Here is an 18,896-nt window from a genome sequence, read left to right as displayed (position 1 = left end):
AAGAATCTGCCTGCAATGGAGGAGACACGGGTTTGGTCTTTACCCTGTGCTGGTGTGAGGTGAGAATTGATACCTGTGAATGACTGATGAAATGAACCAGTACCTCTTTTTGTCAGATAAGACTCACACCTTAGTGGGAGCCACTTTCATCAAGAAGCTCTTTAGTTCCTCTTCACTCTCTGCCATAAGGGTGGTGTCATCTGCATATCTGAGGTTATTGATATTTCTCCCAGCAATCTTGATTCCAGCTTGTGCTTCATCCAGCCCAGTGTTTCTCATGATGTCCTCTGCATATAAGTTAAATAAGCAGGGTGACAATATACAGCCTTGATGTACTCCTTTCCCGATTTGGAACCAGTCTGTTGTTCCATGTCCAGTTCTAACTGTTGCTTCCTGACCTGTGTACAGATTTCTCAAGAGGCAGGTCAGGTGGTCTGGTATTCCCATCTCTTTCTGAATTTTCCACAGTTTGTTGTGATCTATACAGTCAAAGGCTTTGGCGTAGTCAATAAAGCAGAAATAGATGTTTTTCTGGAACTCTCTTCCTTTTTCGATGATCCAGTGGATGTTGGCAATTTGATCTCTAGTTCCTCTGCCCTTTCTAAATCCAGCTTGAACATCTGGAAGTTCACGGTTCACGTATATGTTGAAGCCTGGCTTGGAGAATTTTGAGCATTACTTTACCAGCGCGTGATATGAGTGCAGTTGTGTGGTCATTTGAGCATTGTTTGGCATTGCCTTTCTTTGAGATTGGAATGAAAACTGACCTTTTCCAGTCCTGTGGCCACTGCTGAATTTTCCAAATTTGCTGGCATATTGAGCACAGCACTTTCACAGCATCATCTTTTAGGATTTGAAATAGCTCAACTGGAATTCCATCACCTCCACTAGCTTTGTTTGTAGCGATGCTTTCTTTTTTTTTTTTTTTAAGTTTCTAGTCATACTTTATTTTCCTGTTTTTGTTTTTGTTTTTGTTTAGTTTTTATTAAATAAAAGGAGCAGAGTGGGGAGCCTGTGGTCTCCGGGCTGTGGGAGAGCCACAGGCCCTCCTGCCTCCGTTCAAGGTGCACTGCATGGTAGGCTTGAGGTGTAAGCTGGGCGGGGAGGGCAGCTGGGAGTGCTGGAGAGGTCAGAGGTCAGGACCTATGACCCCTGCCAGCCCTCCCAGGAAGACTCAGTGGGCAGGCAGGGATGCTCCTGGACCCCAACTGGGGCTCATCCTGAGGGCTGGCGGGGGGCCAAGGCCTGAGCTCCAAGCTGCAGAGCAGGAGCCCAGACCCGGCCGGGTTCCTTCCCACCCCAGTGTCCAGTCATTGGGGGTGTGCAGGGCGGTGGGGCAGGGTGCCTGGGCCCCTCACTCATGGACCGTCCCAGATCTCAGACAGCAAAGGCGGCAGCTTCTTGTCCTGGAGCCGCAGGGCAAAGACCTGCTCCGAGTACACAGAGCTGAGCGTGCGCAGGCTCACAAGCTTCATCAGCATGCGGGGGAAGCGCAGCTGGTCCTGTGGCCTCTTGATGCGGATGTAAGATAATAGCGCGTCCACATAGGGCTGCTGCAGGGCCTCCACTCGGCTGGGCTCCTGCACGTTGGGCCGGTCGGCTGAGATGATGGTGATGGCGATGAGGCGCCTCATGGCCCGCAAGAACTCGAAGATGGGGTTGATGAATTCCACCTGCAGGCCCGCACAGTGGAAGTCATCCTTGCTGTAGGTGAAATCCTTTAGGAAGGTGATGCACTCAGTCTCGTGGTTGTAGCGTCTGGCCGTCTCCAGTAGCATGATCTCAATGGTAGAGGCCTTCAGGAGGGTGATCTGGTCTTCGCGACCCAGCTGCAGGAAGCCAGGCACCTGTTTAGCGAAGTCCACGATCTCCTGCACGGAGATGATGGCCAGCTCCGTGAAGTGGGCGAAACGCTGCTGGCGAGCATCACGGGACTGCGGGTCTGCACCCAAGGGCCAGGGCGTGACTTTGGGCTGGTCGGAGAAGGAGCGTTTATTGCACTGCAGCTGGGCCGCCACCAACTGCTGGATCATTAGTTCCTGAGCAGCTGTTAACTGCATACCTTCAGCTTCTCCGGAGCCCTGGCCACCCCCGTCGGACCCTCCGGGGAGGCCCCAGACCCAGAAGCTGGGCTGCTGCTGCTGACTCCTGGGCCCGTGGGTGACGACTGTTGCTGCTGCTGCTGCTGTTTCCGAATCTTCTTCTTCCGGATCTGTTCTTTAGAGAGGACGCATTGCTCCCGCATCCCTGCCTCCTTACATTTCCGCAGCCGGCATTGCTGGCACTTGCGCCGCATGAAGGCATCCATCTGGCAGGTGCCACCGCCCCGGCAGGCATAGCGCCCGGCCCCGCCTCGGATCACACTTCGGCGGAAGACGACGCCCTTGCAGCCTTCACAGCTGAGCACGTTGTAGTGGAAGCCGGAGGCTGTGTCCCCGCACACTTGGCACAGCTCGTCGCCCAGCATCTTTGGAGCTGGGCCCTTCTTTCGCTTGCGCTCCGGCTCCTCTGCTGTGTCTAGGATGACCACGACGGAGGCTGAGGCGGCCCCATCAGTGCTTGGGGCATCAGGATCCGCCCCTCCAGGGCATGGTTCAGGACCATCCTCCTTTCCCCCAGGTGAAGAAGAGGGGGTGCTGGGGCCATTTCCAGGCAAGGGGGTGTCCACGGAATTCGTGGTAGGGGTGGACATGGTGGGGTCACGGAGCAGCCTCTCTCCAGGTACCGCCCCTCTCCGAACAGCAGTCGGGGGCGGGGCTCATGGCTGCGCGCGAGGGTCTCGTGGGCGGCCTCTCTTACGGGGGGTTCACTACTCCCGTTGCCTTGGAAACAGCCGGGGGGCGGCGCGAACTGCTTCTGTTCCCTTGCTCTGCCTTCTCTTCCTTCTTCTCCGTAGCCCCTGGCATGCCGCCGCGACTCAGGTCCCCTCAAAAGTAACTTCGCCACTTCTTCCGGCAACCCCACCGTGCGTCACTTCCGGGAGTGGGCGGGTAGTCGCGATGACGAAATTCCGGCTCGTCCCGGGATAGCCTAATGGGCTGCCCAATGTGGAAGTCGTGGGCCCGCCGGAAGTTTGCGTTTCCAGGTAACTAGGATGTGGGCCGGCAGAAGAGTTCTTGACCCCATTCAATGAAATGTTGGGCAGTAGGGCGGCGTGAAGGTCAAAGTCGCTCAGTCGTGTCCCCACTCTTTGGGACCCCATGGACTGCAGCCCACCAGGCTCCTCTGTCCATGGAATTCTCCAGGCCAGAATACTAGAGTAGATATCCGTTTTCTTCTCCAGGGGATCTTCCCAACCCAGAGATTGAACCCAGGTCTGATGCGTCGCAGGCGGGTTCTTTACCTGGTTCTTTACCAGGGCTGTGTGGTGAGTCCCAGATCTTCCCGCCCCTCCCTGTGTAGCCTTAAACTCTGCCTAGTACGTCTCTTGCTAGAGGGCCAAAGGTTTACTCGGCATCACCTCCCCAGCTGCGGCTCCTTTTGGCACACGGCTTGAGGGTGCCTCTGTAGGTCTCACTATGGGAGGCGCTCTCAAAGGGCGGATTTCCCACCAGCAGCTCAGAGCAGAGCACCCCTAGGCACCATAGATCTATCTTCTCGTTGTATGTTCTCCCCTCAATCATTTCTGGGGGCAAGTAGTCCAGCGTCCCACACATCGTCTTTCTCCTTAGAGAGGGTGTGTGCACAGACCAGCCAAAGTCTGCCATCTTCACCTCACCCAAGAGCCCCAGCAGCAGGTTCTCTGGCTTAACATCCCTGTGAATCACCTTTGTTTCATGTCAGTAGGTCAGAGCATCTGCCAACTCCTCCATTACCATGGCGGTACACTGTTCATCAAACGTGTGGCTCTTTTGTAGCTCCTTGTAGAGCTCACCCCTTGGAGCATATTCTAGAACCAAGTACACCCGGCGTGCATCATGAAGTAGTTGTACAGGCGAAGGATATTGTGGTGTTGGAGGTGCGCCTGGATTTCAATCTCCCTGCGCAGCTGGTGTTCCAGTCCTTCCTTCTCTATCTGGGACTTGAAGAGGACTTTCAGGGCCACAATGAAATGGCTTTTCTTGAGCCAAGCCAGGTACACATTCCCAAATTTTCCCTTGCCGAGAGGACGCCCGATTTCAAAATCATCAATTGTGAAACGCCGCACGATAGGGGTGCTGGGTTCTGTTTGACCTGTTGCAGCTACTTTCCTCTAAAACCTCTCTGTCTGGTCCTTTCACCTGCGGGCTGACCCCTGCTCGACTTCCTAACAGCTTTTCGGTGGCTCATGACAAGAGATGGTGGTGAGAAGGGCGCCTTCCTCAGCCTTGTGGAGCTGGGTGTCCAGGCAGAACACTCAGGATGAGCTTCATTCCAATCCCGACCTGCTCCCACACAAAGGTTCCAGTGGCTGAGCGGACACCACCTGGCGGTTCCGTAGTGATGCTTTCTAAGGCCCACTTGACTTCACATTCCAGGATGTCTGGCTCTACATGAGTGATCACATCATTGTGGTTATCTGTTTGTAGACTTTTTAACAAAGGCCATTCTGGCCGGTGAGAGGTGTTACCTTATTGTTATTTTGATTTGCATTTCTCTTAAGAATTCAGGAGGTTAAAAAAAAAAAAGATTCAGGAGATTGAAACTTTTCCACTAATTTTTTTTAAAAGCAGTGTGACCAGTTAAACTGACCTCTCCAGAGTGGCCTCTTGACTGTCTGCCCTGTTCTTAATCTTTTTCCAGGGCCTACCCCAGGATGTTTGCTGAGGACAGGTGTTTTTTCCTTAAATCCTCCCGCCTGGGGAACATTAAGTGCCCAGTTTTTCAGTTGTAGTTACCAAAGATGGCCACAAGGTGGCAGCATTTCTTCATGCTCTAGGCTCTCTCTCTCTCTCTTTTTTTTTTTTTTTGTATGTTTCTGTTTTCCTTTGAAGTAGTGCCGATGTCTGTTGTTCTGGCTTAGGTTCACAGGAACTTGATTCAGTTATACATGGACATATCTATTCTTTCTCAGGAATTCTCCCGTATAGGTTCTTCGGAGTGTTCAGTAGACTTCCCTGTGCTGTTCAGGAGGTCCTTTTGGATTATCTATCTGACAATACGTAGTGTGGATATGTTAATCCTATCCTCTTAATGTCTTCTTTCCCCTAGTTTTATTTTTTCAGTAATCATAAGTTGGTTTTCTAACTCTGTGGGTTTGTTTCTGTTTATAAATTGCTTCTATGTTATGAGCTTATACATTTCACCTGGAAGTGATAGGATATTTCCCCTTCCCTCTCTGAGTGACTTCACTGTGTATGATGAATCTCTCTGTCCATCCACGCTGCTTCCAAGGCAGTTTTTCATTTCTCTGTTGATGGACATTTTAATTCAGCCTCTGTGTTGAATGTTGCCAGTAGTGCTGCCCTGAAAATAGGCGAGCAAGTATCTATGTTATGATTTTCTCTGGATCTCAGGCAAGGGGTACTGGGCTTGCCAGTACAGGTGGAAACTCTATACTCAGTGTTTTAAGGACTGTCTATACTGTTTGCCTTCCTGGCTGCACCCACGCATTTACCTCCCCGCCCGCAGTGTAAGACGTCTCCCTGCTCCCCTCACTCTCGGCAGGATTTAATCTCATGGAGGATGGTCATTCTGTGAGGTCTGAGCTGATACCTCGCTCCATGAGTGGCATTTCTCTAACAGTGATGCTGAGCATCTTCTCATGTGCTTCATGGCCATCTGCATGCCCTCTTTGGATAAATATTCATTTAGATCTTTGGCCTGATTTTCCATTGGGTTGATTGTTTTTTTCCATATTGAGTAGCATAAGCTGTTTGCATGTTTTGGAGAGGAATTCCTTGTTTTAAAATTTGGTTGCAAACATTCTTTTCTCATTTTAATGTTTGTCTTTTTCTTTCCTTTAGGGTTTTCTGTGCTGTTGAAAAGCTTTTGAGGTTAATGAGGTCTCTTTTGTTGAGTTTTATTTCGTTTTCCGTTATTGTAAGAGCTGATCCAAAATGAACTTGCTGCAATTTACATCAAATCGTGTTCTGCGTATATTTTCCTCAAGAAGTTTAGAGTATTGTCCTTCCATTTAGCTCTTTCATTGATCTGGAGTTTTCTCTTTCTGTCTGTAGTTACAGAGAGACCTAATTTCATTCCCTTTGCACTTGTTTAAGGATTCCCCACCTGGCTGTTAACTGACATTGCCAGCATCAGTGGCGGAGCATTCCCGCTTCCCCACACCCTCTCCAGGATTTACTGTTTGTAGACTTTGTGGCACGGGCCATTCTGACTTGCGTGAGGTGATACCTGGTTGTAGATTTGATTTGCATTTCTCTAGTAGTGACGCTCAGCATCTTTTCCTGTGCTTTTTGGTCATCTGGATGCCTTCCTGGACAAGTGTCCATTTAGATCTTGGCCCATTTTTCTACTGGGCTGACTGTTTTTCTGATCTTGAGCTGCGTGAGCAGAGTTTGCATGTTTGGAGGTGAACCCCTGTCTTTAACTTCGGTTGCAAACATTTTCCCATCCTGAGGCTTGCGTTTTTCTTTCCTTTCTGGTTGCCCTTGCTGTGCAAAAAGCTTTTCAGGTAAACGAGGTGCTTTTTTTCAGTTTTATTTTATTTTGAATTATTCTGAGCATAGATCCAAAAAGAACTTGCTGTGATTTATATCAAAGGTTGTTCTGCATATATTTTCAAGTGGTTTAGAGGAATCATGCCTCTATTTGACTCTTTAATCGATTTGGAGTTTCTTCTTCTTTAAGTGGTTAGAGAGATGTAAATTCTTTCACTTTTCGCTGTTTAAGGAACCTCCACCCGGTCCTCCATCGTGGCTGTTAACAACTTACATTCCCAGCATCAGTGCAGGAGGGTCGCATTTCTCCACAACCTCCCCAGCCTTTATTGTTTGTAGACTTTTTGACAAAGGCCATTCTGACTGGTGTGAACTGATTCACCTCACTGTAGCTTCGATTTGCATTTCTATAACATTTCATGATATCGAAAGCTTTTCATGTGATATTTTTTAAACACAGTGCGAGTAGAACTGAGCTCTCAAGATTGGCCTCTTCATCGTCTGCCCTGTTTCAAATTCTTTTTCCCGGACTTACCCGGGACATTTGTTGAGGACTGGTTTGTTCCCCTTACAGCCCCTCGGGCCTGGTGAAAATCAAGTGCCCATCCGCACGGGTTTTTCTGTTGTTGTTACCAAAAGCGGCCACAAGGCGGCAGCATTTCTTCATGCGCCGCTGTTTTGATTGCTTTGTTTTGGCTAATTTAATTTTTTTTTTTTTTTTTTTCCTGTTGGAGTGGAGTTGATTTCCGTTGTGTTTGTTTCAGGTTTACGGGGACTTGATCAGTTATACATAGGCTATATCTATTCTTTCTGGGGTTTTCCCATGTAGGTTCTTGCAGTGTATTCAGTAGACTATTAAATATTGTCAACAGTTCTGCCTTGAAAGTATGGGTGCAAGTATCATTTTAAATTATTATTTTCTCCGGACCTAAGGCAAGGGGTGGGCTTGCCGGATCGGGTGGTAAGTCTGTATTTACTGTCCTAAGGAATCTCCATGCTGTTTTCTTTCGTGGCTGCACCCACCCATTTACATCCCCACCCACAGTGGCGTTGGAGAAGACTCTTGAGGGTCCAGTGGACAGCAAGGAGATCCACCAAGTCCATCCTAAAGGAAATCAGTCCTGAATACTCATTGGAAGGACTGATGCTGAAGATGAAGCTCCAATACTTTGGCCACCTGATTCGAAGAGCTGACTCATTGGAAAAGACCTTGATGCTGGGAAAGATTGAGGGCAGGAGGAGAAGCGGACGACAGAGGATGAGATGGTTGGATAGTATCACTGACTCACTGGACATGAGTTTGGGTAAACTCCGGGAGTTGGTGATGGACAGGGCGGCCTGGAGTGCTGCCGTCCATGGGGTCGCAAAGAGTCGGACACGACTGAGCGACTGAACTGAACTGAACTGAACCACAGAGCAGGAGGAGTCCCTGTTCCCGTCAGCCTCGGCCGTGTTTCATCCTCGTAGATCTTCTGAAGGATGGCTATTCTGAGCAGTGTGAGTTGATACCTCCTTGCAGTTTTGATCGACATTTCTCTAACAGTGATACTGAGCGTCTTTTCACGTGCTTTATGTCCATCTGGATGCCTTCTTAAGATGAAGGTCTATTTAGATCTTTGGCCTATTTTTCTCTTGAGTTGATTATTTTTTATATTAAGCTGAATGAACTGTTTGCATGTTTTGGAGATGAATAAGTTGTTTTTAAACTGGATTGTAACCATTTTTTCCCATTTTGAGAGTTGTCTTTTTCGTTTGTTTAGAGTTTCCCTTGCTGTGCAAAAGTTTTTGAGGTTAATAAGGTTACTTTTGTGGAGTTCTGTCTTATCTTGTATTATTCTAAGAGTGAAACCAGAAAGAACTTGCTATGGTTTATTTCAAAACCTGTTCTGCCCATATGTTCCTCAAGTTTAGAGTATCCATCCCTCCATTTAGCTCTTTAATCATTTTGGAGTGTTTTTTCTGTATGGGGTTAGGGAGGGACATAATTAGGTTCACTTTTCACTAGTTTAAGGAACTTCCACGCTGTCCTCTGTTTCGGCTGTTAACAATTTACATTGCCAGCATTAGCGTAGGAGAATTGCATTTTCTCCAAACACCATTTACTGTTTGTAGAGTTTTTGACAAAAGCCATTCTGACTGGTGTGACCTCATACCTGGTTGTAGTTTTGATTCACATTTCTCTAAAATTACTTGATGTTAAAAGGTTTCCATATGACTTAAGAAAAAAAAAAAGTGTAAAACTGACCTCTCTAGAATGACCTCTTGACGGTCTGCCCTGTTTTGAATTTTCTCCGGACCTACTGCAGGACATTTGTGGAGGACGGCTGCTTTTTCCTTATGTCCTCACAGACCGGGTGAATATTAAGTGTCCATCAGGACAGGTTTTTCCGTTGCTGTACCAAACGCGGCCACAAGGCGGCAGCATCTCCTCGTGCTCCAGTTTTTGTTTTTTGTTTTTGTTTGTTTGTTTTCTTTGTAACTTAATTTATATTTTCTGTTGAAGGATATTTGATTTCTGAAGTTGGGTTTGTTTTAGGTGAAGAGGAACTTGTTTCAGTTATACTCAGACGTGTATCTATTTTCTTGGGAGTCTTTTCCTGCATAGGTTATCACAGAGTGTTCCATAGACGTCCCTGTGCTAACAGTCGGTCCTTTCAGTTATCTATATGATATGTAGTAATTCACACATTCTAATCCCAACCTCTTAGTGTATCGCTCCCTACAAAATTTTTTAAAAGTAATCATGAGTTGTTTTTTTTAACTGAGTCTGTTTTATTTGCAAGTTATTTCATTTGCATGAATCTCTGGCTTCCCCCTTTACGTGATATTTGTCCGTCTCTTACCTCACTTAGGAGAAGGCAATGGCAGCCCACTCCAGTACTCTTGCCTGGAAAATCCCATGGACGGAGGAGCCTGGTGGGCTGCAGTCCTTGGGGTCGCGAAGAGTCGGACACGACTGAGCGACTTCACTTTCACTTTCACTTTACTTCATTTAGGATGATAATCTCTTGGTCCATCCCTGCTGCTGCCCATGGGATTTTTCCTTCTCTCTCTCTCGCTCTTTTTTTTTTTTTTTCCGATTTGTGAGTGTATTCCAGTGTACAGATGGGCCAGTTAGTCTTCATTTATCGATGGATATTTCCGTTAATGCTCTGTCTTGGCTGTTGTGACTAGTGCTGCCCTGAAAATAGGGGTGCACGTGCCCTTTTGAATTAGGACTTTTCCCAGATAAAAGCAAGGAGTGGGGTTTCCCGAAAAGTGGTAACTCTCTACTGTGTGTTTTAAGGAGCCTCCAAATATTTTCCTTCCTGGCTACACCCACCCATTTACAACCCCGCCCACGGTGGAGGAGGGTTCCCTGTTCCCCTCGCCCTCGGCAGCGTTTAATCTTTGAAAATCTCTCGAGGATGGCCGTTCTGAGCCGTGTGAGATCACACCTCAACCTAGTTTTAATTTTCATTTCCTTAATAGTTATTGATGCTGAGTGTCTTTCCATGGGCTTTTTACCTTCTACCTGTGAGGCTAATTAACCTCTTGAAGTTGGCTTCGTGGAAGTCAGCCCTGTTGTGAATTCTTTTCCGGCGATTTACCCCAGGGCATTCTTGAGGGCAGGTGTCATTTCCAGCCCTGGTGAACATTGGGCCCATCAGCACCGGTTTTCAAGGGGTTGTTACAGGGAATGGCCACAAGGCGGCAGCATTTCTTCCCGCCCAACTCCGGTTACCTGGGCAGCCAGAGCCTCGGGGCGAGTCCTGTTCCGGGTTGTATTAGGTGGATACATCAAGGGCTTGTGTCTCCTTCTTCCCCCTTAGCCTTTATCCCTCTGGACAAATCCCAGCGATTGGCACACCGCTCTGCAGCGGGAGCTGTCCTCCTTGGGTGGAGAGGAAGGAGGCTGGAGGTGGGAACCCCACCCCCAGGACACACGGAGCCCAGAGACCCCACCGTCCTTTGGGGGCGCTAGGGTTGGCTCTGCTGCAGGAGAGACCCCTGGGTCTGGAGACGGTGGGCTCAGGCAGAGGGGAACAGGAAGGCCAGGTCCGGCGGGGCGCTCACTGCGGGCGCAGCCTGCCCAGGGCCCTCAGCCCCAGGACAGTCCCGCCGGGGGTCCTGAGCCTGCTCAGGCCCCAGGGCCGTGACACCAGCCCGGGTCCCCAAGGCCTGAGGGCGACAGGGTCATCAGTCCTTTGTCTTTCTTTCTTTCTTTCTTTCTTTCTTTGATGTTTATTTTGAATTGAGTGTATAGATGATTTACGTTGTTGCGGATTTTTTTTTTAATATGTACAGCCACTTAATTTATATGTAGATGTATATATGTTCTTTTTGGGTTCTTTTCAGATATAGTTTATTACAGATTGTGGGGCAGGCTTCCTTGTGCTCCCAGTGGGTCCTTGTGGATTCTTTTGTTAATAGTGGTGTATATGTGTTATTCTCAACCTGCTAATTTCTCCCTCACCCCATGGTTTGTTTTTGGTAACAGTAAGTTTCTTTACTAAATCTGTGAAGCTGTTTCTGTTTTGTAAAGAAGTTCATTTGTTTCCATGTTTGTATTCCACCCAGAAATATAACATATGATGCTTGTCTTTCTTTCTTTCACTGAACTTCACCTGGTGTGACCGTCTCTAGCTCTTCCCCACGGCTGGAAGTGGCATTCTTCCATCTTTTATGTCTGGGTAATGCCGCTTTGTGAACCTGTACCCCAGCTTCTTTATGCATTCACCTGTCCCTCTCCATTTTGGTTTCTTTTGTATCTTGGTGATTTACCCAGTGATGCCATGATTGTTGGTGTGCGGCATCTTTTGAAAATTTGGTTTTGTCAGGATCCACGCCCAGGCGTGGGATGGCTGGGTCACGTGGCACTTTGTTGCTGAGTGTCTGGAAGGCCCTCCACGCTGTTCTCGGAGTGGATACACTGATTTCCACTCCCCTCCAGGGTAGGAGGTTCCCTTCTCTCCACACCCCCTCCTGCATTTTTTGCTGTCGAAATTTTGAGATGGCCATGCTGACTGGTGTGAAGTGATACCTCATTGAAATTCTGATTTGCATTTCTCTAGTGCTTAGGGACACTGAGCATCTTTGCATGTGCTTTATGGCCACCTGGATGCCTTCTCTGGACAAATGTCCACTTAGCTCTTTGGTCCATTTTTCTATTAGGTTGTTTGGTTTTTGATACTGAGCTGCACAAGCCCTGTTGGCCTGTTTTGGAGATGAATTCCTTGTATCTCCGTTTGAAAACACATTTTTTCCCCCAGTTCTGTGGGTTGTCTTTTCTTTCATTTGTGATTTACCCTGCTGCTCAAATGCTTTTAAGGTTAATGAGGTCCCATTTGTTTAGTTTAGTTTTTTATCTTTCTAAGAGTGAATCCTGGAGAAGGAAATGGCAACCCACTCCAGTGTTCTTGCCTGGAGAATCCCAGGGATGGGGAAGCCTCGTGGGCTGCCGTCTGTGGGGTCACACAGAGTCAGACACGACTGAAGCGACTTAGCAGCAGCAGCAGCAAGAGTGAATCCAAGATGAACTGGCTGTGATTTATATCAAAGCGTGTTCTGCCTGTATTTTTCTCAAGAGGTTTACAGCATCTGTCCTCCATTTAGATCTTTGATTGATTTCGAGTATATTTTTCTGCATGGAGTTAGGGAGTGACATAGTTTCATTCTCTTTTCAGGAACCTCCACCCTAGCCTCTATCCTGGCTGTTAACAATTTACCTTGCCATCAGTGTAAGAGGGTTTATTTTTCTTCACACCCTCTCCAGTGTTTATCGTTCGAAGGCTTTTGGACAAAGACCAGTCTGATCAGAGTGAGGTGATACCTCAGTTGTTTTGATTTGCATTTCTGTAAGATTGAGATATAAAATCTTTTCATGTAGTTTTTTGTAAAGACTGCGAGTAAAACTTACCTCTCTGGGTGGGCTTCTTGACCGTCTGCCCTGTTTTGAATTCTTTTTCCAGGACCTGCCCGAGGACATTTGCTGAGAATGGGTGTTTTTTCCTTATGTCCCTGCAGGCCTAGTGAATATTGTGTCCATCAACACAGGCTTTTCGGTTGTTGTTACCAAAAGTGACCGCAAGGTGGCAGCACTTCTTCATGCTCCACCTTTTTCTTTTTTTTGGTAATTTAATTTTTATTTTCTGTTGGACTAGACCTGATTTCTGATGTCGTGTTTGTTTTTGGTGTACAGGAACTTGATTCAGTTATACATAGACATATGTCTATTCTTTTGGGGGGATTTTTTCCCCGTATAGACCACAGGGTGTTCAGTAGACTTCCTGTGTTATTCAGTAGGTCTTTTTGATTACCTATTTGATATATAGCAGTACGTATATGTTAATCCCAACTTCTTAATGTATCTTTCCTCCCTTTTTTAAAAATAATAAGCTGGTTTTCTACATCTGTGAGCCTGTTTCTGTTTGCAAGTTAGTTCATTTGCATGAATTTGTAGATTCTACCTGCTAGCGATATCTTAATATATTTGTCTTTTTCGCTCTGACTTACTTTGGGGTAGGAGATAGCGGGGGCCCCGGGCTGGACAGCTTGTGCTTATCAAGTGGAATAAGACTGAAGCTTTGTTCTCCCCACACACTCCAAGGACAAAGCTAGTGGCAGAAGCTGAGCTCTGCTGGGGTTAAGAGATACGGTGCCCGCTCCTGAGGTCAAGGAAGAAAACTTCCTCGTCCGCAAGAGAGCAGAAAGGCCTCCTGGGGGCCGAAAAGGTCGGGGCCGCAGCCCATAAGTGTGGGCCTGCCCTCACAGGCCTCTGCGGTGGGATCCGTCTTGGCAAAAAGTTGCGCGTGCATGTTGGGGGGCAGGTCCTGGACTGGTCAGATGGGGAGAGAGACAGATGGTGCCCGGCGTGGAGACCCAGGACGGGCCTCGTGAGTGGCTCGCGTCACCTCCCACTGTGCTCCCCAGCTTCAGGGGAAGCCTGGCCCCTTCCCCGCGGGTGTCTGTCTCCGCCCGGCCTCTGACTCAAACACATGAACTGCCGCTTTGGGTGCTCTCCTGTGTTTTGTCTCTAATAATAAATGTCGTACCTGTTGTTTTGTTTTGCTTACAGCTTTTGCATCCTTGAAACATTCTTGCTTTCAAACGTGGGCGAGAGCCAGGGCCAGTTTGCTTCTAGCCTCTGGCCCTGGCGGTCTGACCGCGGGACTCCTGGTTTGCATCCAGGCTGCCCAGGCTCAGTCCCTGGGCAGGGCGCTAAGATGTGTCTTCAGGACGGCTCACTGCTCTCCCTCCGAGACCCTTTGGTCCGGAGTCTCCTCCGCAGGTCTCCCCAGACCGCTGGCTGCAGGCTCCTGACGTTCACTCTCTCCACCACGCGTCTGGGATTTCCTTTCCCACGTCTCTGGCACAAAAGGTCCCTTCTCTACCCAATCCTCTCCGCCTCCGAGGGAGGGCTCACTGCAGCCTCTCCGCTGCAAGCGCGCTGTCAGCCGCTCAGGAGCAGCCCTGGGGTCCTGACCCCCTGGCATGTTCCACCGCGGCCCACTCCAGCTCCTCCAGAGATCCCCCCACGCCAGGCCACTGCGGCCCCTAAACTGTGATGGCCCTTCCAAACGGTCTGCGTCCAGGCATTATCTGCTATCTGGGAAGCTTACGCCTGCCGACCGCTCCGTATCGGCCCGCTTGTCCTCGTGGGGGATGGAAAAAAGACGCCTTGCACGGCGTGCCAAGGACGACCAGAGACCTCCGGTTAGAAGTCGGTGGGGGAGGAGAGGACGCGCAAAGCCCCGTCAAGCATGAAGTCAGAGTTCGGGGGACCCTCCAGATTCCCTCCAGGCGCTTCCTGAATGTGTCCGGGGCGCTGGGGGACATTTCTAGGAGCACGCTCTGTCCTCAGTTGAGGTCACTCAACATGGGGAGATCCCTTTTTGAGCCAAAAGAAACACCCCTGGAGTGTATCCTTAAGAATTGACTGTGACAGTGTCTGGCCTTTATTTAAATTGGTGGATCGGGGTGGGGGGCAGGGGGAACGCCTGAAACTGGGCATCTTTATTGACACAGGAAAATGGGCTGCGGTTCCGATATGTCCAGGACTTTATTCCACTTTGATCATTTTCCTGCTCTGTGCCTCCTGTAATCAGAAAAACCCTCTTAACTTTCTCAAGAACCCCCTCTGACTCCTAACTCCTCTTGGGGTGGAGGAAGGAGAAGAAAGTGGGAAAAGAACGAAGCTTCCCCTTCCGGCCCGGTCCCTTCCTCCTCCAGACCCTTCTGATCAGACTGAGACCCCGGCTCCCAGAGGGACAGTCCCTGCCGGGGCAGCACCTTATCGGCCTGTCTGCTCCTCCTGTTGGGGCCAATCCGAGCACCGTCTGGGCTGTATGTTAGCTGTGAAGCGATGACCACAGCCAGGAGAGGCGACACTTTTTGACACTGGATGGCCATGATATTCTTTAGACTCCAGAGAAAATGGCTTAAAATGAAACTTTTTTTGAAATTGAAAACCAGTTCCTTTTGCATGTGCAGTTAGGAAAAGCTGGCTTGTTGAACTCCTTCCCCACCACCCCCCCACCCCCCGCAGAATTCTGACCCTGAGAAAGCAAAAATATGCCAGGAAAAAAGCCTGAAGTTAACTCTTATCTTGACTGGGAGATACACAGCCCACTTTACCTGAGACTTCAACTTGGGTAATTTAGTAGAAATTCAAGCCAAGAAAAAGAAAAGGGGCAAAAGACATTTTATAATAAATCTTTAGTGGAAAACTATGAGATCCCCTGGAGCAGGAAATGGCAACCCACTCCAGTATTCTCAGCTGGAGAATCCCATGGATAGAGGAGCCTGGCAGGCTACAGCCCATGGGGTCGCAAAGAGTCAGACGCGACCGAGTGACCAAACAACATGAGCCCTCTGTCTGCCTGGATCTGTGTGTGCCTCGCTGTGGGTCTTTGTCTTTGGATAATATCATTGAGGTTAATTTGTAAATAAGCTCTCCTTAACTCGCTTAAAGAAAAGTAAGCATTACAAATCAAACAATTCTAAATACAAGGAAAAAACCTAAAGATGTTTGGGCTCACTAGACACATGCCTTGTATTACACTGAGAAAAAATAAATTGTACTTTGGAAAAATACATGTGTTTAGAGGTTCTAAAATATGTTCCTGAGTTTCCTAATCAGAGAATGCCACTATGACAAACAATTCACAATTGCTTTCTTCTTGGTTTTCACTAGGCGTTAAGGTTTTTTAAAGGTTAAAAATTATAATATGGAATCAAAGCTACTACTAAAGTGACAAGGAAAAGATTTCAGTGCGTAAAGCAGGTAAAGATACATGTTGTCAGTGAAAGAAGATATAAAAGATTGGAGGTGTTTCTGTTGTAAAAAGTAATGATAATCTGTTCTACAGCTGGTTATTTGTAAGTGGGGAAAAAACAGAACAAATTAATACAGATCTAGAAGGTGACAAAAGGTTTGCAGAAAAGGAACGTTGGAAAGATGCTTTGGTATATGTGTTAATAATACATCAAAGGTTAAAACCGACTTAGATAAAAGTAGATAACTGGCTATAAGCCTGCAAGTCTCCTTGAGGTACCAGGTGTGGAATGGAATTCAAGCTTATTCTTCTGGAAATAAATGAGATCAATTTTGTATATTAATGTTCAGGTTGTCACTTCTCCAGCTACTTCTGAAGTTGAGTGGCCTGTCACACCTTCATCAGTTGTTCTGGGCTAATAAAAATGACACCAGAAATATGTGAGACCACAGCAGAAGTTTCCATTCCTTTGGACAGGGTAGCACAAGCTCTGACTCTATTGGACCAGGATCAGACTTCTAAAAACCATAACCTGGTTCTCACTCCTGCTTGGGCCCCTGGTCACAGTAATCCTTTTACTGATCTTTGGCCCCTGCCTTTTTAAATCTACTTGTTAAATCTGTCTCTTTCAGATTACTACAGTTTCACATCAAGATGATGGTGATGCAGAGATTCCAGCCAGTCCTCAGAACAGATCCTGTGGGAATAACAACAGAAGTCGCCCTGGGGCCCCTGAATGAGACAGGGCAAGAGCTCCATGGCCCAGCTAGGTGCGGTCTCCGAGCCCATGCCAGCCTGAAGCTACAGGAGACAGACCTTCGCCATCAGCCTCCCAGTGAAGATTTTTGGGATTCTTGTCTCTCAGAGGGGTTTGAGGTAGGAGGTGGAGGGGCCTCTGGGCTGGAAGCTGATGTTTGTCAAGTGAAGTGAAGCTCCACTCAAGGACAAAACTAGCGGCAGCAGCTGAGCCCTGCTGGAGTCAAGAGATAAGGTGCCAGTGACTGAGGTCAAAGAAGACTTCCCCGTACCAGGGCAGGAAGGCTCCCTGCAGGCCGAAAAGGGAAGGGACCCGCCCCATATTGAGTGTGGACATGCCCCTGCGGGCCTCTGTGGTGGGATCAGACCCACAGTTTGGTCCTGACTTAGGCCTGACTCTGCTCCACCCTGAGGTCAGACTCTGGTGCACACTCAGAGCCCTGAATCTGATGCACACTCAGAGCCCTGACCCTGGTGCACACTCAGGCCTGACCCTGGTGCACACTCAGGCCTGACCCTGGTCACACTCAGAGCCCTGACTCTGCTCCACCATGAGGTTAGACTCTGGTCCACACTGAGGCCTGACTCTAGTCCACACTCAGGTCAGACTCTGGTCCACACTAATGCCTGGCCCTGTCCTGACTTAGTCATGATGCTGGTACTCACTTGTCCTAACTCTGATCCACAGTGATGCCTGACCTGTCCACACTGAGGAATGACTCTGATCCACACTGAGGTTTGTCTCTTGCCCACAATGAGGCCTGACTCTGGCCTCACTAAGACTTGGCTCTGGTCCACACTCAGGCCTGACTGGTCCACACCGAGGCCTGTTGGTCTACACTGACCCCTGATTCCAGTCCACACTCAGGCCTGACTGGTCCACAGTGAGGTTTGACTCTGCTTTCCACACTGAGGCCTGACTGTGGTCCTGCCTCAGGCCTGATTCTGGTCCACACTCAGGCCTGACTCTGGTCCATACTAAACCTGACTCTGCACACACGGCGGCCTGACTCCGGTCCGCACGTAAGTTCTGACTCTGCGCACACTGCAGTCTCACTGTGCTCCGCACCGAGGACCGACTCTCGTCCACACTGCAGCCTGAATGTTCTTTCTCTAAGCCGTGACTCTCGTCCTCATAAAGCATGAATCTGGTCTTCACTAGGCCTCCTCATGTCCTCAGTAAGACCTCGTAATAGGAAATCCACTCTACGAAATATAAATTAAGTGTGGACTGTCGGTAATTCAGAAACTGATACATGCTGCCAAGCAGAAGTCAAATGTAAACACATTTTTAAAAATACAGACATATAGAAAGTTTTATGACATCATCTGCTCCACTCCTGTGCAGACATTAGATGACACCTGCATGCCGTGGATGACTGCACTGGGAAGGATAGACAAGTCAGAGCTGCAAGCTGTGTGCAGAAGGAGAGATGATGGATAAAGAAGAGGGGGTACAGGCACGAAAGGCAGTATTATTCTGCCATAAAATATGATCAAAATTACATTTTCCAGCCTCGGTGAGGAAAAAGATGACCATGATCTCGGAGAGAAGGGGCAGTGAGCGGTGCTGAAGACAGTCGTGGTTCCCTGTGAGGAACTGGACCTGGGGAGCCGGATGAGAACCAGGAGTCCTCGCCGTCAGACCAGCAGGGGCCAGGGGCGAGAAGCCAAGTGACCGCTGAAACGATGAACGTTTCAAAGAGACAGAAACCTGTTAAAAGAGGTACAGAGTTCACTTTTGGAGACACGGCATAGCCATGTGGGCGAGCAGGCGGAGGAGAGTCTGTTTAGGACAGAAACCGGGCAGAGATACACGCAGAGAGGGCGTGGCCGTCCTGGATGAGGAGCCAGGGAAGAGGAGGTGGAGACCCTCAGCCAGGACCGTCCTGCCGGGTCTGTTTGCCTTTGCCAATTACCCTGTCTCTTCTTCACACCCGACTAGCGTCTGGACCCGCCCCAACATGCGTGCAACAAAAAGAAAGCAACCAACACGTGGGGAAATGTTTGCAAAGAAGGATGTCGACAAGGAAACCATCTACAAAATATGCAGACTGCTCTTTCAGCTCAATTTAAAGAAAGCAAACAACCAAGTAGGCAAGTGGGCCAAAGACCTACATGGAAACTTCTCCCAAGAAGGCATCCGGACAGACATAAAGCCCGTGCAGACTGGCTCAGCGTCACTATTATAGGAAAATGCAGTTCAAAACTGCACCGCGGTATCAGCTCATCCCACTCAAAATGGCCATCATGCCGAAGATCTACAAAGATTAGTGCTGCTGGGGGGTGGGGGGCATGGAGTCCTCCACACTGCGGGCGGGGATGTAAATGGGTGGGTGCAGCG

At 48.6% G+C, this 18,896-nt stretch overlaps 1 protein-coding gene and 1 pseudogene across 1 annotated transcript; both read right to left on the bottom strand.

Moving 5' to 3' along the window:
• Positions 1 to 917: 917 nt before the first annotated feature.
• Positions 918 to 2,991, bottom strand: LOC122421612 (oxysterols receptor LXR-beta-like). Its single transcript, XM_043437770.1, is given in 2 exon segments — positions 918 to 2,110; positions 2,113 to 2,991. Coding segments are annotated over 2 exon segments (1,332 nt in total). The 5' UTR covers positions 2,693 to 2,991; the 3' UTR covers positions 918 to 1,358.
• Positions 2,992 to 3,446: 455 nt separating this feature from the next.
• LOC122421233 lies at positions 3,447 to 14,014 on the bottom strand (annotated as a pseudogene).
• Positions 14,015 to 18,896: the final 4,882 nt, after the last annotated feature.

This window comes from Cervus canadensis, chromosome 18, assembly GCF_019320065.1.
Source record: "Cervus canadensis isolate Bull #8, Minnesota chromosome 18, ASM1932006v1, whole genome shotgun sequence".
Taxonomy (NCBI): domain Eukaryota; kingdom Metazoa; phylum Chordata; class Mammalia; order Artiodactyla; family Cervidae; genus Cervus; species Cervus canadensis.
Note: the sequence above shows the minus strand (reverse complement) of the source record. Positions and strands in the feature narration are given on the sequence as shown.